This window comes from Bubalus bubalis, chromosome 17 (genome assembly GCF_019923935.1).
Source record: "Bubalus bubalis isolate 160015118507 breed Murrah chromosome 17, NDDB_SH_1, whole genome shotgun sequence".
NCBI lineage: Eukaryota > Metazoa > Chordata > Mammalia > Artiodactyla > Bovidae > Bubalus > Bubalus bubalis.
In genome coordinates, this window is record NC_059173.1 from 1,825,887 (window position 1) to 1,853,381 (window position 27,495).

At 51.2% G+C, this 27,495-nt stretch overlaps 2 protein-coding genes across 2 annotated transcripts in view; one reads left to right on the forward strand and one right to left on the reverse strand.

The window, feature by feature from the left end:
• Positions 1–27,495, reverse strand: part of LOC112582842 (immunoglobulin lambda-1 light chain-like) — a gene marked incomplete in the record, with an annotated part of 281,468 nt that overhangs the window by 76,766 nt on the left and 177,207 nt on the right.
• On the forward strand, positions 15,059–26,320 carry PRAME (PRAME nuclear receptor transcriptional regulator). The gene is made up of 5 exons (XM_045163187.1): positions 15,059–15,199; positions 21,708–21,774; positions 23,054–23,373; positions 23,659–24,267; positions 25,444–26,320. Exons 2-5 carry the CDS (start codon positions 21,739–21,741, stop codon positions 26,018–26,020), a joined length of 1,542 nt encoding a protein of 513 aa, XP_045019122.1. The 5' UTR covers positions 15,059–15,199; positions 21,708–21,738; the 3' UTR covers positions 26,021–26,320.

Below are 27,495 nucleotides of genomic sequence, written 5' to 3' on the forward strand. Positions count from 1 at the left end.
TCCCAACTCTAGCCAACCTGTCCGCCCTTATCCCCTCCATGCTCCAGTCACTTTATTCAGAAACTCCTTTCAAATGAAATGTGTCCCCCGCCAACACACACCAGGAGACCCTGTCCCTCCCGCAGGTCATTCCTGCTTGTCGGGGCCACTTTGTTCCAGCGGTGGATCTGGACACAGAGGTGAGGAGATGGTGGAACTGAAACCAATCCCAGCCAGGAGGAATCCTGGATGAGAAACCTGGGGCACAGAATATGTATGCCACCTTCTCAAAGTGCTGAAAGGAAACATTGCCCAGAGGGACATGGAGAGTCAGCAGGACCGAGAATGACCTGAAGGAGAGCAGGAGAGCTGGGTGAGGCTCTGGGCACAGGAGCGTGGAGTCAGGGTTCCCTAAAGGGTGCAGCTCCCAGAACATGATTCCCTGGAGGCCTGGCCTGTGCCCTGAGCTGGAGGATGGGGGGTGGGGCCGAGCCAAAGCCACCGTGGACACACCCAGGATGCCTCCTCCTAGGACTCCCACCAGGGACAGGGCTCTCTTAATCCCCTTGTGTTCTGAAGTGAAGGGGTGCCTCCAGACACATGAGCTCCTGGACCCCAGCTCTGGGCCTCCTGGCTGCTCTCTCCTTTCTGGGCGTGGCCTCTCCCTCAGGTGAGGAGGAGGGGCGTGGTCAGGGTGATTCCCTCTGCACATTCCCTGGGCTGAGCCTGCATCACCAAGCTCAGCAGCACCCTTGCAGGGACCCCCACTCTCCATCCCCTCACACCCCTGGGAAAGCCCCCACTCTGCCCTCTACAATGCACACCCTGAATGGTGCCGCCCACCCTGGAAGGTCTTGCCTCTCCCTTCCTTTCCTGACTGCCCAGCAGAACACAAAACTGGCCCTGATGTCTCTAGAAGCTTCCTGTGCTGACCATCTGTCACAGCTGATGCAGGGCCCTCAGGTGTATGAGGCTGTCTTCTACCTGGGGGGCAGTAGGGCCATTCTCTCAGGAAGCGTCAGTGTGGGCGCTGAGCTGGCCCGTATGTGGTCCCTGCCCGGTTCCCCTCCTGATTCTGTCATTTTCACTCTGAATGGGGCCACCTGGAGAGACCCTCCCTCACACCTCATTGTCCTCCACAGAGAGCAGGTGTATCTCAGCCCTGGGCCCACAAGACGACACAGGGACAGAAGGGCCCGGGGACGAGCATCTCCTCCTGGCTCGGACAGAAAGCGGACCCTGCCTGAGGGCAGGGCAAGGGCTGGACCAGCACTGTGAGGCTGCTTCCCAGACATCTGTCCTCCTTCACTGACCCCAGCTCGTCCCTAGACCGTCCCCTCTGTCCTCTCTTCCTGCTTGGACACCAATGTCGGAGAAGTAGAACTCATTGGTTTTTCTCCTCTGATTTTCCAGGACGTTTTTATACTTCCTTTCATTTCTTCCTGAAGGCACTACAGTCTCAGCTCTTGATTCTTTCAGTATGAATATAAAGTGAGTATCACAATTGTTACAAGAAGATAATATTGGAATTTCCTATCGGTCCAGTATTTAGGACTTGGAGTTTTCACTGACATAATGCTGGGTTCAATCCCTGTTCAGGGTACTAAGATCCCACAAGCCCCACAGAGTTGCATATAATAGTAATAATAATAATAATAATAATACCAACTCAAAGTGCATATTCAAAAACTACAGCAATATAGGTGATCGACAAAGTAAAATGCTTAACAGATTAGATAACGTAGAGTACATAATACAGGAGATTTACAAGTGGCCATTCCAGGAAAAAGTTATGATGGAGTTCTCTGCATTAGCTTTAAGTTTTCATCTAGGTTCGTAGTTATTCCAAGATAAAATAATAGCAAAGAATAAATAATCCTGAGTTTAGACGTGAAGGGGCTTGAGTTAGCTCAGAGGACGTTGTGGTCTCACTTCCCCATGAACCTGGACCACTGTGCAATGGTTGCTGCTTCTGTCTGAGCCACAGTGATAATCAGCCTCGTCCTCAGCCTAGAGCCCAGAGACAGTCAGGGAGGCTGTGTTTCCAGGCTTGGAGCCTGAGAAGCGATCAGGGATCCCTGAGGTCGTTTACTGACAGCATAAATCAGTAGTGTGGGGCCATGCTCAACTGCTGCCAGTACCAATCTACAGAGTTATAACCCTGATGTCACTGCTGGTCCCAGAACAGGAGATGGTGACCGTCTGTCCCAGATTCCCAGACACTGAGGGAGGCTGAGTCAGGCCAGACTGGGCCCAGGACCCTGCAAAGAGGAGAAACACACTCTGGTCAGTTCCCTGCTGGGGCCCAGGTCATCCTGAGGACAAAGACACCAGGGATCAGTCAGAGATCCCTGGGGTCCCTTCCCTGGAGGCCTCACCTGAGCCCTGAGTGAGGACGGTGATGAGGAGCAGAGCCCAGGACATGGTGGAGATGCCCCAGACGCTGCCTTCTGAGCCCACAGCCCTGGGCCTGGTCCCCAGACCTCTCATCCCTTGCATGGAGGGGCCCCCATGCAAATCTGCTTCCTGAACCTGCCCCTCCTCATTCTGTCCTGACCTCTGACCTGGCCCTGGATACTGAGTCTCTGTGTCCTGGAAAGAGGTTATAACTCCAGGGATTAAAACTTTGTGACACATGAGATGACATGTAGATAAAGGGCTCAGATGGTAAAGAATCTGCCTACACTGCAGGAGACACTATCCCTGGGTTGGGAAGATTCCCCTGGAGAAGTGTATGGCTACCCACTCCACTATTCTCACCTGGAGAATTCCATGGACAGAGAAGCCCGTCAGGCTACAGTTCATGGGGTCCAAAGAGTAGGACACGACTGAGCCACAAATTTTTATGTTTTTAGACACAGGAACATGAATTTTTTTCCACTGGTTGGCAGAGAGAGAAAGACCAGAGGAAGCCCCTCAGGCAATGAGCACCAGGACCTTCAGTGTCTCTTCCTGGATGTGACTGAGTCTCTGGGACCCTCAGAGATGGGCCACTGCCCATCGCCCTCTGCTGGAAGCTCATCTTCAAGGTCTCTATTGTGGGGACAGAGACAAGCCCAGCAGAGGAAACTTCTGCTGTTTGCTGAGTGGCTGGTGGGAACCCTAGCTGCAGCCTTGTCCCATCTTCACCTCCCCCAATCCCCCACCTTTTTGTTCTGAAGCATCTGCACTGTCAAATCCAGGAGCAGATCCTTGACTGAGCAGCCCCTACCCCAGGCCCCAGCGAGCTCCAGGTGCACACTATTCTTCCTGTGGGGGCAGCAGGCACAGCGCTGGCAGAGGGACTTTCTTTTATGATTCAGGAGCTGGCTTCCCACCCAGGAGACCATCTACCCCTTGGAATCTGTCCCTCTGTGTCCCACTAACATGGACATCAGCCCTGTCCCAGGAAGAGACAGCCATCGATGGAGTTACAGTCACAGTTTCTCATGCAGAAGACGGAGAAGTAACCCTGGGGTCCAGGGAGCACTGAGCAGATTGTGGGGAGGGACAGGCTTAGGAAAGTCACCCTGAAAATGGTTCTTGATGTCAGGCTCCTTTGTGAGTCAAGCTTGGGTGGATTCTGACATAAGCAGATAGGAGCAACGTTAGGAGGAAGTTGAGGGACACAAATCTACCCAGTTTGCAGACAGGCATCTGTGTGGCTATTGTGGGAGGTGTCCCAAGAGCAAGTCCAAGTTTGTGTAAATGACCTGACATCAAAAGCACAGTTCACACCAAGCTGATTGGAATTAACTCCCTGGACTTAAACAGGTAGAGAGTCTGATTTTATAAAGTGTCAACACAGGGGACTCTATCCCCACAGAGCAAATCCCTGCTTCCTTCCCTGGTGCGTGGAGGGGACCCAGGAGTGCTGGAGCTATGTGCATGTGTGTGTGACTGTGTGTATATGTGTGTGTGTGTGTGTGTGTTTCTTCAGAACACAGCCTGTGTTTGTGCATAACCAGGAACGGATGGCGAGAGGTTGGGTTTCCTTGATCTGCATCCTGAGATCGGGTAAGGAATACAAAAAGGATTTGTGTAGAGAACACTTATCAGTCTGAGAGCAATGGCCTCAGAAAGACATGCCTTCAAAACTCCCTTGGTTTGATCCTGGGAATGAGATTTCAGGAAGGTTCCAGCTATTCCCCAATAAGAATGACCCCTTGTCTAAACTGTCCTGCAAACTTATGCTTTATGCTAGACCTCTGACCACCCCTTGGAAGTCTGGAATTTCTGTAGAGGCCAGACACAGGATACCTAGGAGACTGAGGGCAGAAAAGGACCTTGAGGGTCTGTCTGATGAGCTGCCCTGGGGCACAGCTCTTCTCAGGCTTTGTCACAACTCAATGCAGGGTTAAAGCTCTTCCAGTGGCTGCAATAAGAAAGACCTCCTGGAAGCTTCTCCTGGTTTCCTTGACCTTCACCTCATCCAGCATTGACCTTGGCTTATTTTGCTTTGTCTCCAGTCCCTGAAGGAGATCACAACCACCAGAACAATTGTTTATTGAGAATCTTCTTAGTTGTCAAAAAATGGGGGTTTTCAAAGAACTTTTATGATGTGCTTTGTGCTTAGTCTCTCAGTTGTGTTGGACTCGTCTGTCCGTGTGAACTTGGAAAATCAAGCAGTTCCTGCTGTGCAGTGTCCCTCTCATGGGTCAAACTCTACACTCAGCCTAGAAACCTGCCAGGGCCTAATTCGAGTTGTTGGTTTAGAAGAAAAGGGTGGCTTTGAGGATGGATGTCCTCAGGACAATCAGCAGAGCCTTGCACTATTGATTTCTCGGGAACCGTGACCTTTTCCTCAGACCATGCACCCATTCAGATGCAGCTCAAAAAGGAGTAACAAAAACCATGAAAACACCCCTTCCTCTTCTCCTCATCCCTCAGAAGGGTCCTCAGGTGCTCTCGTCTGCCAGCGCTTCCACATCAGATGCAGACAAGCAACCAGCAGAGTCAGAGCAACAGGGAGCCTGTGACCTCAGGTGGGTGTTGGTCTCACTTCCCCATAAGCTTGGACCGCTGTGCACAGCACCACCACTTTTATATGAGCTGCAGTAATAATCGGCCTCGTCCTCAGCCTGGAGCCCAGAGATGGTCAGGGTGGCTGTGTTCCCGGACTTGGAGCCAGAGAACTGAGCAGGGATCCCTGAGGGCCGTTTACTGACACCATAAATCAGAGTTTTGGGGGCTGAGCCCGGGAGCTGTTGGTACCAGCCCACACCATTATAACCCCTGATGTCACTGCTGGTCCCACCACTGGAGGTGGTGACCATCTGTCCCAGATTCCCAGACACTGAGGAAGGCTGAGTCAGGCCAGACTGGGCCCAGGACCCTGCAAAGAGGAGAAACACACTCTGGTCTGTTCCTTGCTGGGGCCCAGGTCACCCTGAGGACAAAGACACCAGGGATCAGTCAGGTCCCTAGGGTCCCTTCCCTGGAGGCCTCACTTGAGCTGTGAGTGAGGAGGGTGACTGGAAGCAGAGCCCAGGACATGGTGGAGATGCCCCAGACGCTGCCTTCTGAGCCCGCAGCCCTGGGCCTGGTCCCCAGACCTCTCATCCCTTCCCCCAGAGGAGGGCGGGGCCCCCATGCAAATCTGCTTCCTGAACCTGCCCCTCCTCATTAGGTCCTCACCTCTGACCTGGCCTGGACACTAGAGTCTCTATGTCCCTGGACAGCAGGGCTCCTCTGAGAGGATGGAAACTCTTGGACACGTTGTCCTTAGTCAGAACACTGACCATTACAGCCCAGGAGTTGTGGCCCTCTTGGGAGGTCGTCCCTGTCCACTCTGGCAGTCACCATGTCCTTGGCTGATAATCCTGACAATCACTCTCTGGGTTTTGAGGGTGGAAGGTGAGGTCCCCTGAGGAGCTGGAGTTTCTTAGAGTTCAATTCCATCTCCTCCCAGCTCCACAGGAGATCTGGGGTGTCCATCTCCTCCCCCAATTGTCCCCTTCACAGGACGGACCCCGTGTAGTCCTGTCCCCTGCCTCAGCAGGGCTCTGAAGATGAGCCCTGAGACCTTTATTGTTGGTTGTAGTCAAGGCCTCATAAAACAGAACAAATGGGTCACTGCACCCCGCACTCCCTTAGGGGGCTCAGAAGGCAGTACCTGGGACTTCATGCAGACAAGGAAGCCACACCAAAACCTCCCCACACCCAGGCCTTTGCTGCCCCCTGGTGGCCTCAGATCCCACTGACGCCATTACAGTCAAGGAGCACGTAGTCAGGGATCCCCCAGATGCCACGGGGGATCCTGGGACCGCGGTCTCTCTGTCACCTCTGTCATCCCCACTGGGACACACAGCTATCAGACAGGTGCAGCCTCTCACCAGATTATGCATGAGGGGCCAGGACTCAGAACCCTGTTTGGTGGAGAAGGAAATGGCAACCCACTCCAGTGTTCTTGCCTGGAGAATCCCAGGGACCGGGGAACCTGGTGGGCTACCATCTATGGGGTCGCACAGAGTCGGACACAACTGAAGTGACTTAGCAGCAGCAGCAGCATGAGTAAGTGCCTACTTCAATTGTGAATTAATGATGGCTTAAAATATTACATTTTTCAAATAAAACTCAACACTGAGAGCTGCTCAAGAGCAGGAAAAAAATAAAAAAGAACCCTGTTTGGTGTTCAGTAGCTAAGACCCTTCCTGGCAGTGCTGTGCCTGGCTCCTGTGGGGTGCAGGGATGGGTCATGACCCTGTCCCGGCCAAGGTGATTCGATCATGAAGATACTGACCTGTGCATTTATAGGAAAGGAAAAAAGATAAAAAGCAAAGATTTTTAAAAATAATAATGATGAGAATATAATAATTAGATTGAGTTTTCTAGTAGGACTGGATTAGTCAGGGTTCTCCAGGGAAACAAAACAAATAGAAATATATACATACATGTATATAGTGAGGGATTTTTTAAAGGTTTATTTATTTATGTATTTGTTATTTTATTTTTCATTTTTGGGTGTGCTGGGACTTCCCTGCTGTGCTCGAGATATTTCTAGATATGGCGAGCGGGGGCAGCTCTCTAGCTGCAGTGCGTGGGCTGCTCATTGCTTCCTGTGCAGCGTGGGCTCTAGGGTGAGTGGGATTCAGTAGTTGCTCCTCCCGGCTCTAGAGCAGAGGCTCGGTACTTGTGGCTCCCTGGCTAAGTTGCTCCATGGCACATGGGATCTTACTGGAACAGGGATTGAACCCTTGTCTCCTGCACTGGCAGGTGGATTCTTCAACGGTGGACCATTAGAGAAGTCCCTGTAATGGAGGATTTTATGTATGGAATATATATATGTGTATTGTATTTATCAGATCAGATCAGTCGCTCAGTCGTGTCCGACTCTTTGCGACCCCATGAATCGCAGCACGCCAGGCCTCCCTGTCTATCACCAACTCCCGGAGTTCACTCAGACTCACGTCCCTCGAGTCAGTGATGCCATCCAGCCATCTCATCCGCTGCCGTCCCCTTCTCCTCCTGCCCCCAATCCCTCCCAGCATCAGAGTCTTTTCCAATGAGTCAGCTCTTCACATGAGGTGGCCAAAGTACTGGAGTTTCAGCTTTAGCATCATTCCTTCCAAAGAAATCCCAGGGCTGATCTCCTTCAGAATGGACTGGTTGGATCTCCTTGCAGTCCAAGGGACTCTCAAGAGTCTTCTCCAACACCACTGTTCAAAAGCATCAATTCTTCGGCACTCAGCCTTCTTCACAGTCCAACTCTCACATCCATACATGACCACAGGAAAAACCATAACCTTGACTAGACAAACCTTTGTTGGCAAAGTAATGTCTCTGCTTTTGAGTATGCTATCTAGGTTGGTCATAACTTTCCTTCCAAGAAGTAAGTGTCTTTTAATTTCATGGCTGCAGTCACCATCTGTAGTGATTTTGGAGCCCAGAAAAATAAAGTCTGCCACTGTTTCCCCATCTATGTTCCATGAAATATTTATATAAATATAATTATATATAGAAATATGTACATAGAGAGATTATTGTTGATTATTGAGCAGGCAAGTCCCAGGGGCTGCTCGCCTCCTGCTGTGTAACCTGGGTCCTAACAGGCCACAGACTGGTACTGGTGGGGGACCCCTGTCTTAAGGGAATGGAAGTGGCTGGACTGTGGGGTGATAATGAATGGACTAACTTCTAAATGCATTATAAACCACTGAACTCTACACCTTAAAATGATGACTGCCATTTTAAGTGAACTCTGTCTAAAATCAATGTACTAAGCCTTAGATGAGGACGGATGCAACCTCTTTCCAAAGGTTTCGAAAATGAACGCTCTGTTTCCGTGTGCGTGTGTGTGTGTGTTAACTATGCATACTTATGGACACGTACATGCATGTACACATTCAACTACATGTATATATATAGTGAGAACTGAGCCTTTTAAACTGTGGTGTTGGAGAAGACTCTTGCAAGTCCCTTGAACTGCAAGGAGAGCAAACCAGTCAATTCTAAAGGATACCAATCCTGAATATTGATTAGAAGGACTGATGCTGAAGCTGAAGCTCCAATACTTTGGCCACATGATGTGAAGAGCCGACTCCTTAGAAAAGACCCTGATGCTGAAAAAGATTGAAGGAAGGAGGAAAAGGGGGTGATAGAGGATGAGATGGTTGGATGGCATCCCAGACTCAATGGACACGAGTTTGAGCCAGCTCCGGGAGATGGTGAAGGACAGGGAAGCCCGGTGTGCTGCAGTCCGTGGGGTCCCAAAGAATCGAACATGACTGAGAGGCTGAAACGCAATAGAGAGGGAATGAGAGATAAGCTGATGTAATGAGAAATAAATATTGGAAAATGTTAAATGTGGATGGATCTGGGGAAAGATATGAAGTAGATCTTTCTGAAATCTTCTAATTCAATTAAGTTTACAATGATTGTCAAATAAAATAATAACAAACAGGAAACCAATGAAGCCCTGCAATTAGGAGTGAAGGGGCTTGAGGGAGCTCAGAGGTGGTTTTGGTCTTAGTTCCCCGTGACCTTGGATCACTGTGCAAATTGCGTCCACTTCCATGTGAGCCAGAATAAGAGTCAGCCTGGAGCCCAGAGATGGCTAGGGAGATCGTGTTCCCAGAGTTGGAGCCTGAGAAGCAAACAGGACCCCTGAGGACCTTTTACTGACATCATAAATCCGAGATTTTAGGGCAGAGCCTGGGTGCTTCTGATACAAAGACACCTAACCAGAGGTCTCCAGGGTCCCTTCCCTGGAGGCCTCACCTGAGCCCTGAGTGACGAAGGGAACAAGGAGCAGAGCCCAGGCCATGGTGGAGATGCCCGGATGCTGCCTTCTGAGCCTGCAGCCCTGGATCTGGTCCCCAGACCCCTCTATCCCCTCCCCCAGAGGAGGGCGGGCCCCCACGCAAATCTGCTTCCTGCCCCTGCCCCTCCTCACCCCCTCTGCTCACCCTCCTCTGACCTGGCCCTTTGTTCTAGATACTTCTGCAGCCCTGGACAGCAGAGCTTCCTGATAATTAACTCTTTCGCATGTTGATTGAGAACAGAACGAGTCTATGACAGGATGTGGGGAATGAACCTTCGTTTCCTGTCTTTCCACAGGTCATCATGGTTCCTGGGGGAGGAATCCCAGAATAGCCCCTCTGGGCTGATGCAGCAAAGAAGAGAACTGAGGACCCGACGGCTGAAAGATCCATTTTCCCTCCCTTACAGTAGTCAAACGCAGAGCTAGGAACAAGTATCCCCTCAACTTCTGGGTTTTTTTTTTTTGGCTGTGCTGGGTCTTCAATGTGGCTTGTGAGCCCTTTAGTTGGGGTGCATGGAGTTAATTGCTCTGTGGCCTGTGGGATCTAAGTTACTGACCATGGATGGAAGCTGCATCCCTTGCATTGTAAGGCTGATTCTTAACTGCTGGACCACATGGGAAGCCCTCCTCAACTCCTTTTTTTTTTTTTTTTTTAATTTTAAAAAATTTGTCCTGGGCAGTACAGTGGTTAGGATTCCACACCAATACTGCAGGGGGGCTTGGGTTTGATCACTGGATGGGGAAGGAAGATGCTGCATGTCATGCTAAAAAAATTTTTTTTTATAAATAAACTTTTTAAAAAGGAGAAAAAACAAAGAAATATTTATTGAAGTATAGTTGATTTACACTGTAGTGTTAATTTCTCCTGTACAGCTAAGTGATTCAGTCATATGAACCTCCACATTCTTTATCATATCCTTTTCCATTATGGATTATCACAGGATATTGAATACAGCTTCCTATGCTCTGCTGTAGGATGTTGGTGTTCATCCATTCTGTGGACAATAGATATGCTAGTCCCAAAGTCCCAATCTGTTTCTCCCGGCTCCCCAGCTCCTCCTTGTCCCCTTCCTTGGGGAGGGTCATCATGCTGCCCTCCGTCTTATCCCTACAGTGCTCTGAGATCCAAGTCTGAGCCCTGGGCCATTTATTAGCCCTTCTGAAGATGATTTATTGGAGCATAAACATTTTGGTACATAAAAGGGGGGTCCGTGGGAAGCAGTTCTAGACACTGCATATAGGACGGTATAAGCCACAAGTACCTTTGCCAAATCCGGGCCCTTGCTGCCTCCTGTGGCTGCCTGCATGTTTAGCTGCAGAGTTGTGTCTGACTGCTACCCTGCAGACCACAGCCCAGGCTTCCCGGGTGGCTCAGCTGGTAAAGAATCTGCCTGCAATGTAGGAGACACTGGTTCTATTCCTGGGTCGGAAAGTTCCCCTGGAGAAGGGATAGCTACCCACTGCAGTATTCTTGCGGTGGCTCAGACAGTAAAGAATCTGCCCACAATGCAGGGGACCTGGGTTCGATCCCTGGGTTGGGAAGATCCCCTGGAGGAGGGCAGGGCAACCTACTCCAGTATTCTTGCCTGGAGAATCCCACGGACAGAGGAGCCTGGCGGGCTACAGTTCACAGAGTCGCAGTGTCGGACACGACTGATGTGATTTCGCTCTCACACACACCCTCCCACCTCCCCCTTCCTCATTCAGCTCAGTACCAGGCCCCCTGACCCCCACTAAGCTCATTTCTTTGTCATTTAACTCCCTCCAGGATGGGATGTGTCATCTGCTCCACCAGGTAGCCGGACCCTCACCCAAGACTGTTTAGCTCATCCCATCACAGCCTAGGCACCAGGTCACACCTGCGAGGCAAGTGTCCATAGTGAGTGACAACAGGTGCACAAGAGAGGTGACTCCATGGCCAGTGACGGGAAAAGCGAAAGGCTGACTCAGGGATTGAAGAAGAAAGAGGAAGATGTTTGGGGAGAACTGATTGTTTTTGATTCATGGCTATTGCTTGAGTTTTAAGTGTTTTAAGCATTCTTTGTGCTTTTTTTAATAAGATTATTTTTTGATGTGGATCACTCTTTAAGTCTTTATTGAATTTGTCACAATACTGGCTCTGTTTCATGTGTCTTGGCTTTTTGACCACAAGGCATGTGTGATCTTAGTTCCCCAACCAGGGACCGAATTGCATCCCTTACACTGGAAGGCAAAGCCTTAACCACTGGACGGCCAGGGAACTCCGTTTTGGGGCTTTTTATTTTAGACCCTGGCTAAGATAATAATGTCTGTTATTTAAGATAATACTAAGCCCCACAGTCTGTAAGCTGCGGACTCAGGAAAGCTGTCGGTGCAATTCAGTCCAGGTCCTGAGATCTGAGAACTGGAGTTGCTGATGCTCTAAATCCCAGTCTGAAGACAGAGAAAGATGAGACAACAGTGAGACAGGAAACGGGGGCAAGTTCCGCCTCCCTCTGCCTCTTGTTCTATCCATACCTTCAATGGACTGGATGCATCTCGGCTCGTCCTTTGCTCCAAGTCCTGAGGCTTAGTACCCAGGGGAGTGGGCAGATGCCCTGGCACCGCCAGGAAGGGGCTGGGTTGAGAGACCTGCTCTTCTAGTTAAGTTTCTCTCTACACACACCTAATGTCCCCCCTCCACCACACACACCCCTGGGGAGGGGCCTCCTACCCTCTTCATAGGCAAGCCCGTGCCTGTCAGAGCCCTGAGTCTGAGTCTAGGGTGGACGGATGCTGCCCTGCCCCTGAAGGCTCCTGCCTTGCTCTCCCTCTGTGCTCATCTCTAGAGACCCCAAAAGGATTTTCTAAAATGATGATTCCCCCAAATCTGGACATTTGGCCTTGGGAACGCACACCAGCCATCCTGGATTCTCTCCAAAGCCTGCCTCATCAGTTTAATCCTGCAGCAGACTGGGAGACCAGAGGCTGTGCAGGTATGGAATTCTTGGCAGTCCAATGGTTAGGGCTCAGTACTTTGGGCCCAGGTTAAACTCCTGGTTGGGAAACTAAGATTCTGCAAGCTGTGAGGCATGGCTAAAAAGAGAGAGAGAGAGACTGTTTTGTTAAATCTCTCAGTTGTGTCTGACTCTTCGTGACCCCATGGACTATATAGACCATGGAATTCTCCAGGCCAGAATACCAGAGTGGGTTACCCATTGCCTTCTCCAGGGGATCTTCCCAACCCAGGGATGAATCCACGTCTCCTGATTTGCAGGCAGATTCTTTACTGAGCTACCATGACAGAATTTTTTTCATATTTCTGAAATAAATCATATTTCCAAAATAAGTAAGTTGAGGAAAAAATTATGATGGAAGTTCAGTTCAGTCATTTAGTCATGTCTGACTCTTTGTGACCCCACAGACTGCAGCACACCAGGCTTCCCTGTCCATCACCAACTCCCAGAGCTTACTCAAATTCATGTGCATCCAGTTGGTGATGCCATCCAACCATCTCATCCTCGGTCATTCCCTTCTCCTCCTGCCCTCAATCTTTCCCAGCATCAGGGTCTTTTCCAATGAGTCAGTTCTTCACATCAGGTGGCCAAAGTATTGGAGCTTCAGCTTCAGCATCAGTCCTTCCAGTGAACGTTCAGGACTGATTTCCTTTAGGATGGACTGCTTGGATCTCCTTGCAGTCCAAGGGACTCTCAAGAGACTTCACCAACACCACAGTTTAAAAGCATCAATTCTTCGGTGCTCAGCTTTCTTCACACTCCAACTCTCACATCCATACATGACTACTGGAAAAAACCATAGCTTTGACTAGATGGACCTTTGTTGGCAAATAATGTCTCTGCTTTTTAACATGCTGTTTAGGTTGGTCATAACTTTTTTTTCCAAGGAGCAAGCATCTTTTAATTTCATGGCTACAGTCACCATCTGCAGTGATTTTGGAGCCCCTCCAAAATAAAGTCTGTCACTGTTTCCATTGTTTCCCCATCTATTTGCCATGAAGTGATGGTACTAGAGCCCAGGGATTTCTTTGGAAGGAATGATGCTAAAGCTGAAACTCCAGTACTTTGGCCACCTCATGCGAAGAGTTGACTCATTGGAAAAGACTCTGATGCTGGGAGGGATTGGGGGCAGGAGGAGAAGGGGACGACAGAGGATGAGATGGCTGGATGGCATCACTGACTCGATGGACGTGAGTCTGAGTGAACTCCGGGAGTTGGCGATGGACAGGGAGGCCTGGCGTGCTGCAATTCATGGGGTCGCAAAGAGTCGGACACGACTGAGCGACTGAACTGAACTGATGGGACTAGATACCATGATCTTAGTTTTCTGAATGTTGAGTTTTAAGCCAACTTGTTCACTCTCCTCTTTCACTTTCATCAAGAGGCTGTTTAATTCTTCTTCGCTTTCTGCCATAAGGGTGGTGTCATCTGTGTATCTGAGGTTATTGCTGTTTCTCCCAGCGATCTTGATTCCAGCTTGTGCTTCATCCAGCATTTCACGTAAAAGTTAAATAAGCAGGGTGACAGTATAGAGCCTTGACATACTCCTTTCCCGATTTGGAACCAGTCTGTTCTTCCATGTTGTTCCATGTATGATGGAAGTGGTTCCCCAAAATATAGAAAAGTGTTTGACCATGGCCAGTGTTATCATTTTAGTGACCATCTTCTGGACTTCTTGACACACTTCTCTACAACGTTCACAAGTATGAATTACATGTATCCCAGGAGAGTGGGGGTTCCTGTAACTTTCACCCCTTGTTCTACATGCAGGCCTAATCTACCACCAGGAATAGGTGAACATTGTGAGCACTGCTTGAAGAAATAAAATGAATGAATTACAGTCATGTTTACCCCTGGGACTGCAAGGAGATAAAACCACTCAATCTGAAAGAAAATCAACCTTGATTATTCATCGGAAGGACTGATGCCAAAGCTGATGCTCTAATATTTTGGCCACCTAATGCAAAGAACCAACTCAATGGAAAAGACCCTGATGCTGGGAAAGATTGAGGGTGGGAGAAGAAAGGGGCTACAGAGGACGAGATGGTTGGATGGCATCATGAACTCCATGGACATGAGTTTGAGCAAAGCTCTGGGAGTTGGTGATGGACAGGGAAACCTGACATGCTGCAGTCCATGGGATTGTGAAGGGTTGCACACGACAGAGCAGCTGAACAACAACAACAATTTTAAAACAGTGGTATTCTTTTTTTTTTTCTTTCTATTTCCACTCTAAAATTTATGAGCATGTATCTCCTTGAGCATTGCACCAGCAGCCTCTCAAGGACAAATGTATGTTGAATGAGTCTGGATGAGAGGAAGGAGGGGAGGGCTGAGCCTCCTGTTCCAAGGTGAAAAAATGAAGTTTTTATCGGCCCTGTTTCAGGTAACAATTCCAAGTCCAGGGGAATCAACACTAAGCCCTCATTTGCATGTTCCTAAGTATCTATCCACCCATGCATCCATGTGTGTAGCCGGACACCCTAAGCTCTGTTAGCTCACAGGCACAGGGATGTCTGGCGGAATGGCAGGGAGGAGGGAGGGAGGTGGTGCCTGCCTAAACAGCCATCCCTACTGCCCTGCCTTTACTCTCAGCCACCAGGACCTGCCGATGGCCTGTAGTTAAAGATTTAGGGTCACTGGGATGACAAGGGCCCAGCGCCAGACCCCCACCTTCAGAAAAACACAGCTTCACCCTACCCCAACCCAGCCCCACCACACCCAAACCCCACCCTAATGCTCCTCTCCCTGCCAGTCCAGTGGGCGTGGCCACAGGCACCAACCCTCCCCCTCTCTCCGTGCCCTCCCCGCCTCTTAAGATAAGCCCCTTCTGGACTTCCTGGGAGACCCCACTCGCAATCCCAAGATCTCGTGAGATTTGCTCCAGGAGGAAACAGGAGCTGGGATTGGTTGGGTCGCGTGGTTTCCGGACACTGCCGAGTCACCGCTTCTCTCGCTTCAGCGTTCAGCAGGGATCACGTGGCGAGGAGCGGCCGCACAAACCGTAAGTTCCCGCCTTGGGTCCCCAGCTTTCCCACAAGGTGACTTTGAGTTAGACCCTGGCTCGCCCCCACGGACCCCCAATTCTGTTTGCCGCCCTAAAACGAGTTATTGGGACCGGGGCCTGGCGTGAAGGCCAAAGTGGGTGAGGAGCCAGCCGGGGCCACGTGCTCTGTAAAGAGGCCGCGGAGCCATGCTGTGGACGCAATAATCCGGCGAACCAGGGTCTGCCGCCGCTTGGCACTGGACGTGGGGTTCCCTCTGGAGGTGCCAGGGCATGGAGGGCCGAGAAAGGGACAGAAATGGGGCTGCGGGACGGTGGTCAGTGTCCTTAGAGGAGGGGCCGTTTGACCCGAGCACCAGCTCGGCGCTTCGATTGTCTGCTGGTCCAGCCGTTGAGAAATTGCTCAGATTTGGAGATAAGAGGAGACTTGCACTCGCATGGCGGTGTTGGCCCTCCAGTTTTCAGTTTATCATCCAGCATCCTAAATACACGTTAACACACCGTCTTGTTTTTGGAGCAGTTTGGTTCTTGCTCTCAGGCTTGAGTGGAGACGGGTGACTCAGAGGATAGAGACCAGGGAAACCAGGTGTTTGAGGACCTGAGGCCATTGTGAGCTGAACCAGTGCGGGTGGAAGTCCTCTTCAGAGAAGCTGGTCCCCTTTGCCACCTCTGGTGCCCTCTCCGTGCTGGTCATCTTGGAGCTGGGTAGCATCTGTGGCCTGAGGCCCTCAGGTCAGGAGGAGGATGAGCACCCTTTAGTTTCCCACGTCATTTTCCTGAGAGCTTTGGTCCTGCTGCTGTCTTAGAAGACGCAGCTGCAGCGTGTTGGGGACCCATTGCCGAAGCCACGGTTAGGTTCAGAACCTGTGCTTGGGAGGCTGGTTTCAGACCCCAGACACTCGACCCCTGTTTGGTATTGGGCAAGGGCTGGGTGCTGAGCCCAGGGAAGTTTTGCTCTCCCTAAGTGTGGGACCCCTGGGAGTGAGGTGCTCCTGGAAAGAAAGCACTCAGGCAACAGAGTGAGTCCTCTAGCTGCAGCTGGAGGAGGCCAGGGAGGCTGTGTGGCCAGACGTGGAATGGAGAATGGAGAGGGACCCCAAGGGCAAGGACAACGTTATGCACTGGGGGTGCTGGGTAGCCCTTGGGCGGTGCTGGTCCCAGCACACCTGGCTGTAACCCCCAGTATCACTGCTGCCTCCAGAGCAGAATATGTGGACCCTCTGTCCCAGAGCTGCAGACTCTTAAGTGTCTGTGTCAAGACAGACTGGGGCCAGGACCCTGAGAGGAGGAAGATGTGGAAAGAGGAGAGGTCAAGGTCATGAATCCAGGGGAGTTCAGAGCAGAGGGAGAAAAGGGCCAGCCTGGGGCTGCCAGCCAGTCCCCTTCCTGTGCAGACAGAGTGCGATCAGAGCCCAGGCTTTAACTTTAAAAAAATATGGAATGGCAGTGGAAAAATATCATAGTTGTGCCTTAGATTATGAAGTTTGGCTTTGCAGTTCCAGCATGAGTGGCCACCCTGGTGGCCCTGCTCCATCGTACAGATCAGCTTTGCCTGTCATTATTGTTGAGGCTTGCTTGCTTTTCGTTTGTTCAGACACCCGGAGTGGAAGATCGTGACTTTTTTTTTTCTTTGCAGTCTTACTGAGATATTAATAAAATTGACATATAGCCCTGTGTAAGTTTAAGGGGTTCAGCATCATGAGTCCACTTACATCCATCCTGCAGTGATGAGCGCAGTAAGTCTAGTGAACATTCATCATTTCATATGGATAGAAAATTAAATAGGAAAAAGTATTTTCGTTTGGATGAGAACACTTAGGGTTTCCTCTGTTAACGTTTATATACAACAGAAAACAGCACTAGTTATACTTGTGTTTGTATGTCACCTCCTTCATACATACTTCTAACTAGAAGACGAAGATGATGGTTTCACGAGGTGTCCCTCCGGGTCACCGGGAATGATGCCCCCCAGCCACTTTGTGAATATTAGAAACACCCCCTCCCAGGCAGCCCGTGCCCTCTTCTCTCGGCGCCTCTCTCATCTGTGTGTCCAGTCTCACTGCTCCCTCCATGTGCCCTTGGAGGTAAGAAGAGGGGGCAGCCTCTGGCATCTCCCCTAGGCCGAGAGAAATGGAGTCAGACCCTGTGAAACCATTAGGTGTTGTTTCCAGGGCTCCAAAGAGCTCTGGCACCACATCCTTTATGTGTCATGACGGAACAAATAGCCCCAGGTCATTCACCTTAAAACCTAAATAAACCATCGGCCAAGCAGAGGTATAGAAAGGGTATAGAATTTAAAGACTCAAGAGGCAGTCTTCTGTAACAGGTTAACCGGGGGTATCCTCTACTGTACATTAATGAAGTCTCCTTTATGTACAGTTGGGAAGGTCCCCTGGAGTCGGAAATGGCAGCCCACTCCAGTATTTTTGCCTAGAGAATTCCATGGACAGAGGAGCCTGGTGGGCTACAGTCCATGGGTCGCAAAAAGTTGGACACGACTGAGCGACTAATACTTAATACTAGAAAGAAATTAGGCGAGAAGCGAAGTGCTAGAAAAGAAGTGATTTGTTAGACTAGGACACTTGGAAGGTTCATAAGCGTTGTGCTGCCCTATGTACTCAGTTACACTTTGACAACCAGAGAAACAGGGGAGAAGGGAAAGATCTTTTTCTTGAGTAGACAGCACGTTTCGTCATCAGTGCCTCCCCCAGGCAGGGCAGGGAAGTTTACTTGTCCTGCTCTATATGGTCAGGCTAGGACCATCATAGTTCAGTTCAGTTGCTCAGTCATATCCGACTCTGTGTGACCCCATGGACTGCAGCACACTAGACTTCCCTGTCATATTACTTGGGGAAAATGTTTTCAGGTCTCAGTACAATGCAGGTCTTTCATTTTGAAAAGTCACCTTTCCATAAGTGATTGTGTTTTGTATGCACAGAGCCTGTTTTGGAGGGTCATTAACTTGATGACCAGGTTGTAGGTCTTGTTTTCTGCTATTGTTTTATTGTTTGGGGGTGCACTCTGGAAAGAACATGTCTTAGGGGCCGAAGAGCATGTTGTGGGGGTTATTAACTCATGGAGCTCACTAGGCAGGGTGTAAGGCTTATGCCACCACTGTTTTACGGTTTGGGGCATGTCTCATGCTTCTGTTGCATGGTTTTGTTGCTAAGCGTTAGCTTGGTTTAAGCAAGCTAACCTGGCTTTGATGCTAAGCAACTTGTTTTGCTTTATGAATCGAGCAAGCCTACATGTTTCAGAATTTTCCCATTACTTTCTTGAGTGTCATTAGTCTTATTATGGTCTCCCAAAACCCCGTAAAGTGTCTTCTCTATCTACAGTTCCCTCATGGAGTATCGAGCTAACTGTTTGATCATTCTGTTCTATTATTACGTCCCTACCACCTGGGGACACTCCCAGCCCCCAAATGCAGGCCGCAGTGCCCTCAGTGATCCCGACACCGCTCCAGGAAATGAGATGCAGCTCTGAGAGCCGGGAGACCAGGCCCCTAGTTCTGCTGTCATTTCCTTCCTCCCCCTTGTTCTGGGCTACCCCCTGCCCAGTCCTGCAGTCCTACCTGCCTGGAGTGGACCCTCAAGATCCCACCCCCCGCCCACTCCACCCTACTGCTGTGCCTCTAGAAGCACCACGCTCAGGAGTAACCGGCTAGAGTTAGGGTGACCTGGACATCTGGCCAGGCGTCACTGGGGAGGAAGAAGGAGGGAGCCTCTCTTGCTTAGGTCTAGATGTCATTGAGGAGAAGGCAATGGCACCCCACTCCAGTACTCTTGCCTGGAAAATCCCATGGGCAGAGGAGCCTGGTAGGCTGCAGTCCATGGGGTCGGGAAGAGTTGGAAACGACTGAGCAACTTCACTTTCGCTTTTCACCTTCATGCATTGGAGAAGGAAATGGCAACCCACTCCAGTGTTCTTGCCCAGAGAATCCCAGGGATGGGGGAGCCTGGTGAGCTGCTGTCTATGGGGTTGCAGAGTCGGACACGACTGAAGCGACTTAGCAGCAGCAGCAGCGGATGTCATTGAATCAGTCTTGCCAAGCACAGGAAGAGGCAGAGAGGGCTCGTAGAGAGGGTAGAATATTTCAGGGTGAGAAGAGATCTGACTCCAGAGTGGAGGGAGGACAGACATGCTGGAACTCCAGGTGGGATCTTGTCTGCTGCAGGCCGGGTCCCCAGGGCTTCTTGTCAGCCTGGGGCCTCTGAGGACCAGCCAGGCTGTGGTTTTCCTCCAAAAGCCAGGAAAGGTCATCTTACAGCATTTCTAGTGCCTCTTTGGGCACAGATGCATTCCAAAGACCCCCAGGAAGGCCCTGGGGAGCAGATGCTTTGCAGTCGCAGAAGGAATTCTGCAACTAGAGAGGGAATGAGCTCTTCCCACCCCGAAACAAGCTCAGAGGCTGCACCAGCCTGTGCAACACAAAAACAGATAGAAATGTCCCCCGGGCTGACTCATGCCTGGGTCCTGGGAGTTGTCCTGGGCCGACCTGACACTGGGCAGGAAGAACACGTCTTCATGCAGATGAGCCCCTGGTGCTTCTGTGTCCAGTGAGTCCCCTGCACAAACAGACTTTGTGGAGCTGGAGGTGGACAGAGGCCTGTCCCCTGCCTCGCTCCGAAAGACTTTTTGGCTGATACTTCCCATTTTTAGATCATTTGAAGACAGTGGTCCCTCCTGCATCCTTAGATCTCCTGGATGCTGAGTTCCCATGGAAACATCCCAAGCTTAGACCTCTGCTGTTTCCTGTTTCCCCAAATCCCTGTGAAGTCAGCTATCTCTTCCTAATGTTCAGTGGGGCAGATCTGTCCATCCATCCATCTTCACCCAAGTGGGTCTTCCGGTTCCTCCTTCGTGGAGCATGACAGCATCCTGCCTTGGCTGTCTCAGGCTCACCAGGCTGGAAAAGAAACCAGGGGTGAACTTCGGCTTCTCTCTGAAAGTTACTTGAGGTAGTGGGGGAGAGTGCCAGTGTCCTCATGGCTGCTCCTTAATCAGGACTTGATGATTATCTTTGTTGATGATTATCTTGAGCTCCTGAAGCTGATTGGTCAAGGTGATTGCCAAAGTCAAAATGCCCACAAGGCATATTCCAGCTTAACCCTATTTTAGGGTTTTAGCTCTATTTAAGGGACAGCCACATCTCTGGCTGCTGATGGGGATGGTAGGAATTTGGTGAATGCCATCTCTAGGAAGTTACCAAACTGTAGAGTATCCTTCAGGGAAGGCCACCTTCTCACCCTCCAAATAGAAGAACTGTTGGGGCATCACAATGCCAGGGGTGGAGAGGTTCCGTCCGTCTGTGTTCTGAGACCACAGCAGAACCAGCGTGTCAGCCAGCCCAGCAGGGGCTTCACCCCAGACCCTTTGATCCAGGCTTTGCACCTCCCTGGGGAGAAAGTCCGTGTTGCTCCCTGTGCTTAATGCAGAGCAGAGGGAAAACAGAATTGTATTTGTGGGCTTAAAGTTGAGCTCCCATCAGAATCTGTGTAAGTGAGAGCCTTAGGGGAGGGAGAAGGGTGGGGGGTGGGGGTTTTGAAGGCGCTTTGCATTGTTCACTGGCGCTGAGGGAACGTCAGGTTACCTAGCTACACTTGGGAAGGAGCCTTTGAAGGTCATGGTGAGGGTACAGGTCGCTGGATAGAGCCCAGGCTGGGATGTGCAGGGGGACGCCTGAGCCTCCGGTTGCAGCCATTTGCTGACACAGATTTGTGTCCTTGGCCCACGTTTATTTCCCTTCTGCTGCTGCTGCTAAGTCGCTTCAGTCGTGTCCGACTCTGTGCGACCCCATAGACGGCAGCCCAGCAGGCTCCCCTGTCCCTGGGATTCTCCAGGCAAGAACACTGGAGTGGGTTGCCATTTCCTTCTCCAATGCAGGAAAGTGAAAAGTGAAAGTGAAGTGAGGAGAGCCCTAACCCCTCGGTGGCTTTTAGGTAGAACAAGGCGTGTCCCAGGTTTGGCCAGCCAAAACTGTTCTCTCCTAACCCACATTCCTAAATTTAATCTCCTAGCTTCAGGGAGGAAATGCCCTTTGCCTCCAGGGAGGGAGGAAGCATGGATCTTGGGTTTGCCTTGGGTTTAAAGGATCCACTCAGTCCCTTTTTAGCCACTCCCTCTGCTGGCAATTTCTCAAGCCTAGGGGTCGCAAAGAGTTGGATACGACTGGACTGAGCGAGTGAACTGAACTGAGCCTAAGAAAAGTCTTTAAATTCCTCCAAACAAAACACACTTGTCTTGGGTACTTTCCTTGGTTTCATTACAAATGTCTGGTCCCTCTGTTCTCCTGGCCAGCTCCTGGGTGTCATTTTGACCTGACCAAGTCAAAGGGAGCCTGGACCCTCAAAATCTGTAGGACCCAGCATTCCTCCATTACACCTCTGTTCCCCCGCGAACGGGCATGTGTTTCGCTGTCTGGCGTAATGTGTAAGTGATAGTGCGATACTCGGGAATCTTACTCTGTTTCTTTTTCTTCTGGGGTGACATCACCATCCGCACAAAGCTGTCTGAATGTGAACATTTGGGTGATTTTGATGTGGCCCAGACTCCCCCAACGAATGTACCTTCAGGTTGGTTTTCTTCTTTTATATTTTGCTTTTGTGAACAGACACAGGTTCCCATCAGTTGTATGTAGTGAGAAAGTAAAAACCCACTCAGCCTTAGCTGGATGGAGATCTAGTAGTAAGATAGCACGTTAGCCAGAAATGGAAATTTTAGCCAGAATCTGAAAAGCGTGTCCTGGAAGGCGAAGAGGGACTCAGGCCTGAGCACACTGCTCCACGCTGGAGCCTCAGGCTCTGACAGCTGTACCTGCCGGGGTCTTCATGGGACAGGCCACGCAGGCCACGATCCTGTCGAGAAGTTTCTTGCCTTTCCATCACGTTGGCAATTGCATGCTTTGCTCTTGCTTCTACATGGAGTTTTACCTTTATCCCAGACAGTTTGGTTTCTTCTCTGATTTTCGCCAATTGTACAGACCGTTGGTATTTCTTAACGAAATAGAATTTGGCAGGGGGCAGGGGGACGGACCGAGCAGCATCTGGGGCCGTAGCTCCCTGACGGGGATAGAACCCTGCCCCTGCAGTGGCAGGACAGGGTCCTCCTCACTGAACTGCCAGGGACGCTCCTGCAGTTGACTTAATGAAAGGCATCTGATTAGGAATTTGGGGTGACATTTTACATCTTAGTGTGTGAGCAGTGATTATAGTTCATATCATTTTATAGTTTTGTGATTTTACTAGCTTAAAGGGTTTTTGGGGTTTCTTTTTGTTTTAAAAGCTAAAATCTGTTTTTTAATTCCATGGAATACAAAAAAAAAAAAATCTGTAGAATATTTTAAAGAGTGGAGGCTTTGTTCTGAATGTGAGCGCTTTGCTCCAGTGAACCGAACGGTAATAACATTTGTAGAAGAGACACACAGTGAAAGGTATGTCTTTTTATTAAGTGACATGACAGCACCCATCGCGTAAGTTACTGGTTGGAGTTTAGAGACAGGCTGTGTTGGGCTAAACTCCTTACTGCTGTTTTCAGCCCTTGAGTAATAATCAGAAGCTTTCTCTGAAAAGAGTGGGGTCAGCTGTCAGACTCCTAGGTGTCTACCTGCAGCAGGGCTGGGATTAAATGCAGCAGCCAGTAGATAAGGGATGGGGCAAGAGGTCACCTTGTCCCTTTGTTGCTGCCGGGAGAGAGGCTTGTCCTGGTGCCAGTGGGGCCAAAGCTGTGACTTTGTGACCACAGGATGTCTCTGACCCTGTCTTGGGTTCCCTGAGGGTGGAGGGACAGCAGGGTCTCCCCGGTTCCTTGGCTGGAGAAGGACCCCGCACCCCTTGCTCTCTGACATCCCCCCAGGACTCGCCCCGGAGTAGGTTCTTCAGGATGGGCGTCCAGGCCCCACCCCGACTCCTGGAGCTGGCCGGCCAGAGCTTGCTGCGGAATGAGACCTTGGCCATTGCGGCCCTGGAGGAGCTGCCCGTCGAGCTCTTCCCGCCGCTGTTTACCGCGGCCTTTGCCGGGAGGCACACCCATGCGGTGAAGGCGATGGTGCAGGCCTGGCCCTTCGCCTGCCTCCCGCTGGGGGCCCTGATGAAGGACCACCAGCCTCATCTGGAGACCTTCCAGGCTGCACTCGATGGCCTGGACCTCCTGCTTGCTGAGGAGGTCCGCCCCAGGTAAGGTCGACCTGGCAGACTGGTGGGGCCTGGGGGTGTGAGCAAGATGCAGCCAGGGCAGGAAGATGAGGGGTCACCTGGGAACAGGCGTTTGGGTGTACAGGACTGGTTGAGGGTCAGAGGGGACAAAAGGCACGTGGGCCTCCCCCGCAGTGTCCCTTAAAGTGGGAACCAAGGGGGCCCCGGAAGCTGGAGGAGCTGTGGTGTGTGGAGTGCAGAGCCCTCGTGGGGTCCTGGTGCCCATCAGCCTCTGCACAGCTCAGCGTGTGCCCCGTGGCCCCACAGGCGGTGGAAGCTGCAGGTGCTGGATTTGCGCCGGAACGCCCACCAGGACTTCTGGACCGTGTGGTCCGGCATCAAGGCCAGCGTGTGCTCACTGCTGGAGCCCGAGCCAGCCCAGCCCATGCAGAAGAGGAGCAGGGTAGAGGGTTCCCAGGGGGGTCTGAAGCCTGCGCGAGCCCCTGTGGAGGTGCTGGTCGACCTGTGCCTCAAGGAGGACCCGCTGGACGAGACCCTCTGCTACCTGCTGAAGAAGGCCAAGCAGAGGAGGAGCCTGCTGCGCCTGCGCTGCCAGAAGCTGAGACTCTTCACCATCCCCGTGCAGAGCATCAGGAGGATCCTGAAGCTGGTGCAGCTCGACTCCATCCAGGACCTGGAGGTGAACTGCACCTGGAAGCTGGCCACGCTGGGCAGGTTCCTGCCGCACCTGGGCCGGATGGGCAACCTGCGCCGGCTGCTGCTGTCGCGCGTGCGCGTCTTGCCGCGCACCGCCCCCGACCGGGAGGAGCACTGCGTTGGCCAGCTCACCGCCCAGTTCCTGAGCCTGCCCCACCTGCAGGAGCTCTACCTGGACTCCATCTCCTTCCTCGAGGGCCGCCTGCATCAGGTGCTCAGGTGAGGCGTGGCGCCAGCTCCAGAGACCAGAGCAGGCCTCTCTTGTTTCGTGCCCGCTGGGGACATTGCCAGGGTGCCTGGCCACTCGGAAGTCCTCACGATGCCGCCGCTGTGTCCCTGGGCGTCTTGTCAGGTCACCTCCCTGGTTAGGGTCAGAGGCGTGGCCTAGGTTAAATGCTGTCAAAGGGGACTCCTTTCTGAGAGTCCGCATAGTGGGGGCTTGGTGTGATGCCCTTGGAAATTCTTTCCGAGAGAGTCATGTCTTAGCTGAGATAATGGCAGATAACTAAGTGAGAAGGACGTTGGTCCATCAGGAGTGAGGTTTGAAGTCCAAAGCTCTGTCTCTCCCTCCCACCTGCCCCTTCTGTCCTGAGCTGTTTTAGGCTCCAGGTGAGCTGTGGGAAGTGGATGATTCTGGAGATGACAAGAAGGGATCAGGAGGGGAAAATTGTGGCTCCTAAGCAGTCCAGAGAAGAAGAAAAGTCAAATAAGCATTTTTGTTAAAGTGGCTCCAATCTCTTTAAGTCCAAATTATAATTTTCCTCTAAGACTTCTGAATACATAGGAAATCCTCAATAACAGGTTATCGCTCTGCCTTGAACACAGTGATAAAAGCTGAGAGGATGCAGCCTAATCTGTCTGTGTGAATGAGTTGCATTGATTCCCTTTTTGGCAGCTGCAAACTCCAAGCATTAGGAATAAATATGTTCACTGAGAAAGCAGAAGAAAGAAAGAAAAAAAAAAGAATTGTAGGTGGTGATGGACGGTTTGTGGCCCCTGAATATCTGGGGGATATTCACCCAGGGATCGTGTGTAACTGCTGGGACCCCCCAGCCCATGTCCACTGCATCCAGCCTGCTGTTGAATTCAACTAGTCGTGTCCTGTAAAACATTTTAATTCCTGCTAACCAAATACTAGTATGCTGAAATAGGCAAATAACATTTGTTTACTGTTTGTTTCCCACATTGAAAATACTTCATCATTTTGTGCAGGGGGAGGTCATACCCATGTGAGCATGACCTTCCCCCCGGAAGACCCCCTGCATTCCCGTCAAGGTGAGAGGCCAGCTCCAAGCCAGTGAGATGCCCTGTGTTCCGGTGAAAAAGTCCTCTCCTGCCCACATCCCTCTGCCCGCCACCTCCGTCCCTGGGACTGACTGCCCTGTCTCTCCCCAGGTGCCTGAAGACCCCTCTGCAGACCCTGTCGATCACCAACTGCCTGATTTCGGAGTCAGACCTGATGTACCTGTCGCAGTGCCCGAGCGTCGGCCTGCTGAAGGACCTGGGCCTCAGCGGGGTCAACCTGACCGGCCTCAGCTTGGAGCCCCTGCAGGTCCTGATCGAGAGGACCTCGGCCACCCTGCAGGACCTGGACCTGGATGAGTGCGGCATCATGGACTCCCAGTTCAGTGCCCTCCTGCCCTCCCTGAGCCGCTGCTCCCAGCTCACCACCTTCAGCTTCTGTGGCAACCCCATCTCCGTGGCCGTGCTGGAGAGCCTGCTGCACCACACCGTGGGGCTGAGCAAGCTGAGCCACGTGCTGTACCCGGCACCCCTGGAGAGCTATGAGGATGTGCATGGCACCCTGCACCTGGGCCGCCTGGCTCAGCTGCACGCCCGGCTCAAGCAGCTGCTGTGCACATCTGGGCGGGCCAGCATGGTCTGGTTCAGCGCCAACCCCTGTCCATACTGTGGTGACCGGACCTTCTACGACCCTGAGCCCAGCCTGTGCCCCTGCTACATGCCCGACTAGCCCAGCTCACGAGTTGTAGGCTTTGTCCCCGGCACTGGGACACTGCCACCCAGACCTCAGTGCATCTAGAAGGAACACAAACCACAGTTTCAGACAGTTGTTCAGTGCATACGGGAAAAGGAAAGGTGATTTAGAGTGGGCAGGGGGGAGGGGTTGGTGGGATTTTTGGAGAGATGTGTTCCTACAAAGTTAGAAATGTGAATCTAAATTTTGGAGGGGGAGTTTGGGCTTGGGAGGTGGATGGGGTCGTTACCCCTGTGTTGGATTGTTACAAAGAAATAAAGGGAACTTCAGTGTCAATCATTTGGTGTCCTCTGTGATCTGTGACCATGATTCTCTCCTTTAAACTCATGACTCTCCTGTTAGTGGTTAAATAAAAGGGCCTGAGCGTGAGTGGGGCCTAGATGCTCTCTGATAGGCAAGGATCGGCTACAGGAGTTGAGGGCACCATTTACCTACTCCCTGTGGTTCTCATTTCCAGGGCATCCACCTCCTCACTTATTTCTGAGGCTGTGCAATCTGTCATCACATACAAGGTGCGTCCTCAGGGCCTGGAACAAACTAAGTGTCCAGGAGTGAGCACCGCTGGAGGGAACCTTCTTCCAAGGGACTCTCATTGCTAACCCCACCCAGGCCCTGGACTCCAGCATTTTCCCCAGTGGATCCAGCAGATGCAAAGCCTCCATCTCGGACCCTGGGCAGTGTCAAGATGGGTTCACTGTGCAAAGTCAGGCCCGGAGTCCTGGGGCTATTCACCTGCAGACCATCTGGAGCCTCTGGGACTCACCAGCCTGTGCCCACCTTCCCACTGCTCAGCCGTATCTGACTCTTTGGGACCCCATGGACTGTAGCCTGTCGGGCTTCTCTGCCTATGGAATTCTACAGGTGAGACTACTGCAGTGGGTAGCCATCCTCTTTTCCAGGAGATCTTCCCAACCCAGGGGTTGAACTTGGGTCTCCTGCATTGCAGGCAAATTCTTTACCATCTGAGCAGCCAGGGAAGCCTCCAGGTTCTAAGAGACAACCCAACATCCCTGAATCCATTGTCTATATGTGCTTTCATGCCACTAATATCCCCACAGGTTTTATTTTGTTTTTGCATTAATAAAACCTTACACAATTATTTATTCAAAGGCTGATGGAAATCCATTCCCAATCATCAAAAAAAGTCACTTCTGAGTTCAGTATTTCAGTGTTGAGTGTAACTTGGCATTTTTCTCCTTGGTGTGATTCATCTGTAACTTTTTTTTTTAAAGCCTTAATCCTTAAGTTTTTACCTTAAGCCACATGGTAAAGATAAAATTTCCTCCAAATCCTGGTTCTTTGCCAACCTGGCAGCACTAAGGCTTTTAACTAATTCTCTTTGCCCATCAGAGCTCTTTGCTGAGACCAAGTCCTTTAAAAGAGAAGATTTAGCAACTAAACAAAATAACAGCACCCCTTCAGAGTGGAGGGCTCCAACTCTACCCCTTTTT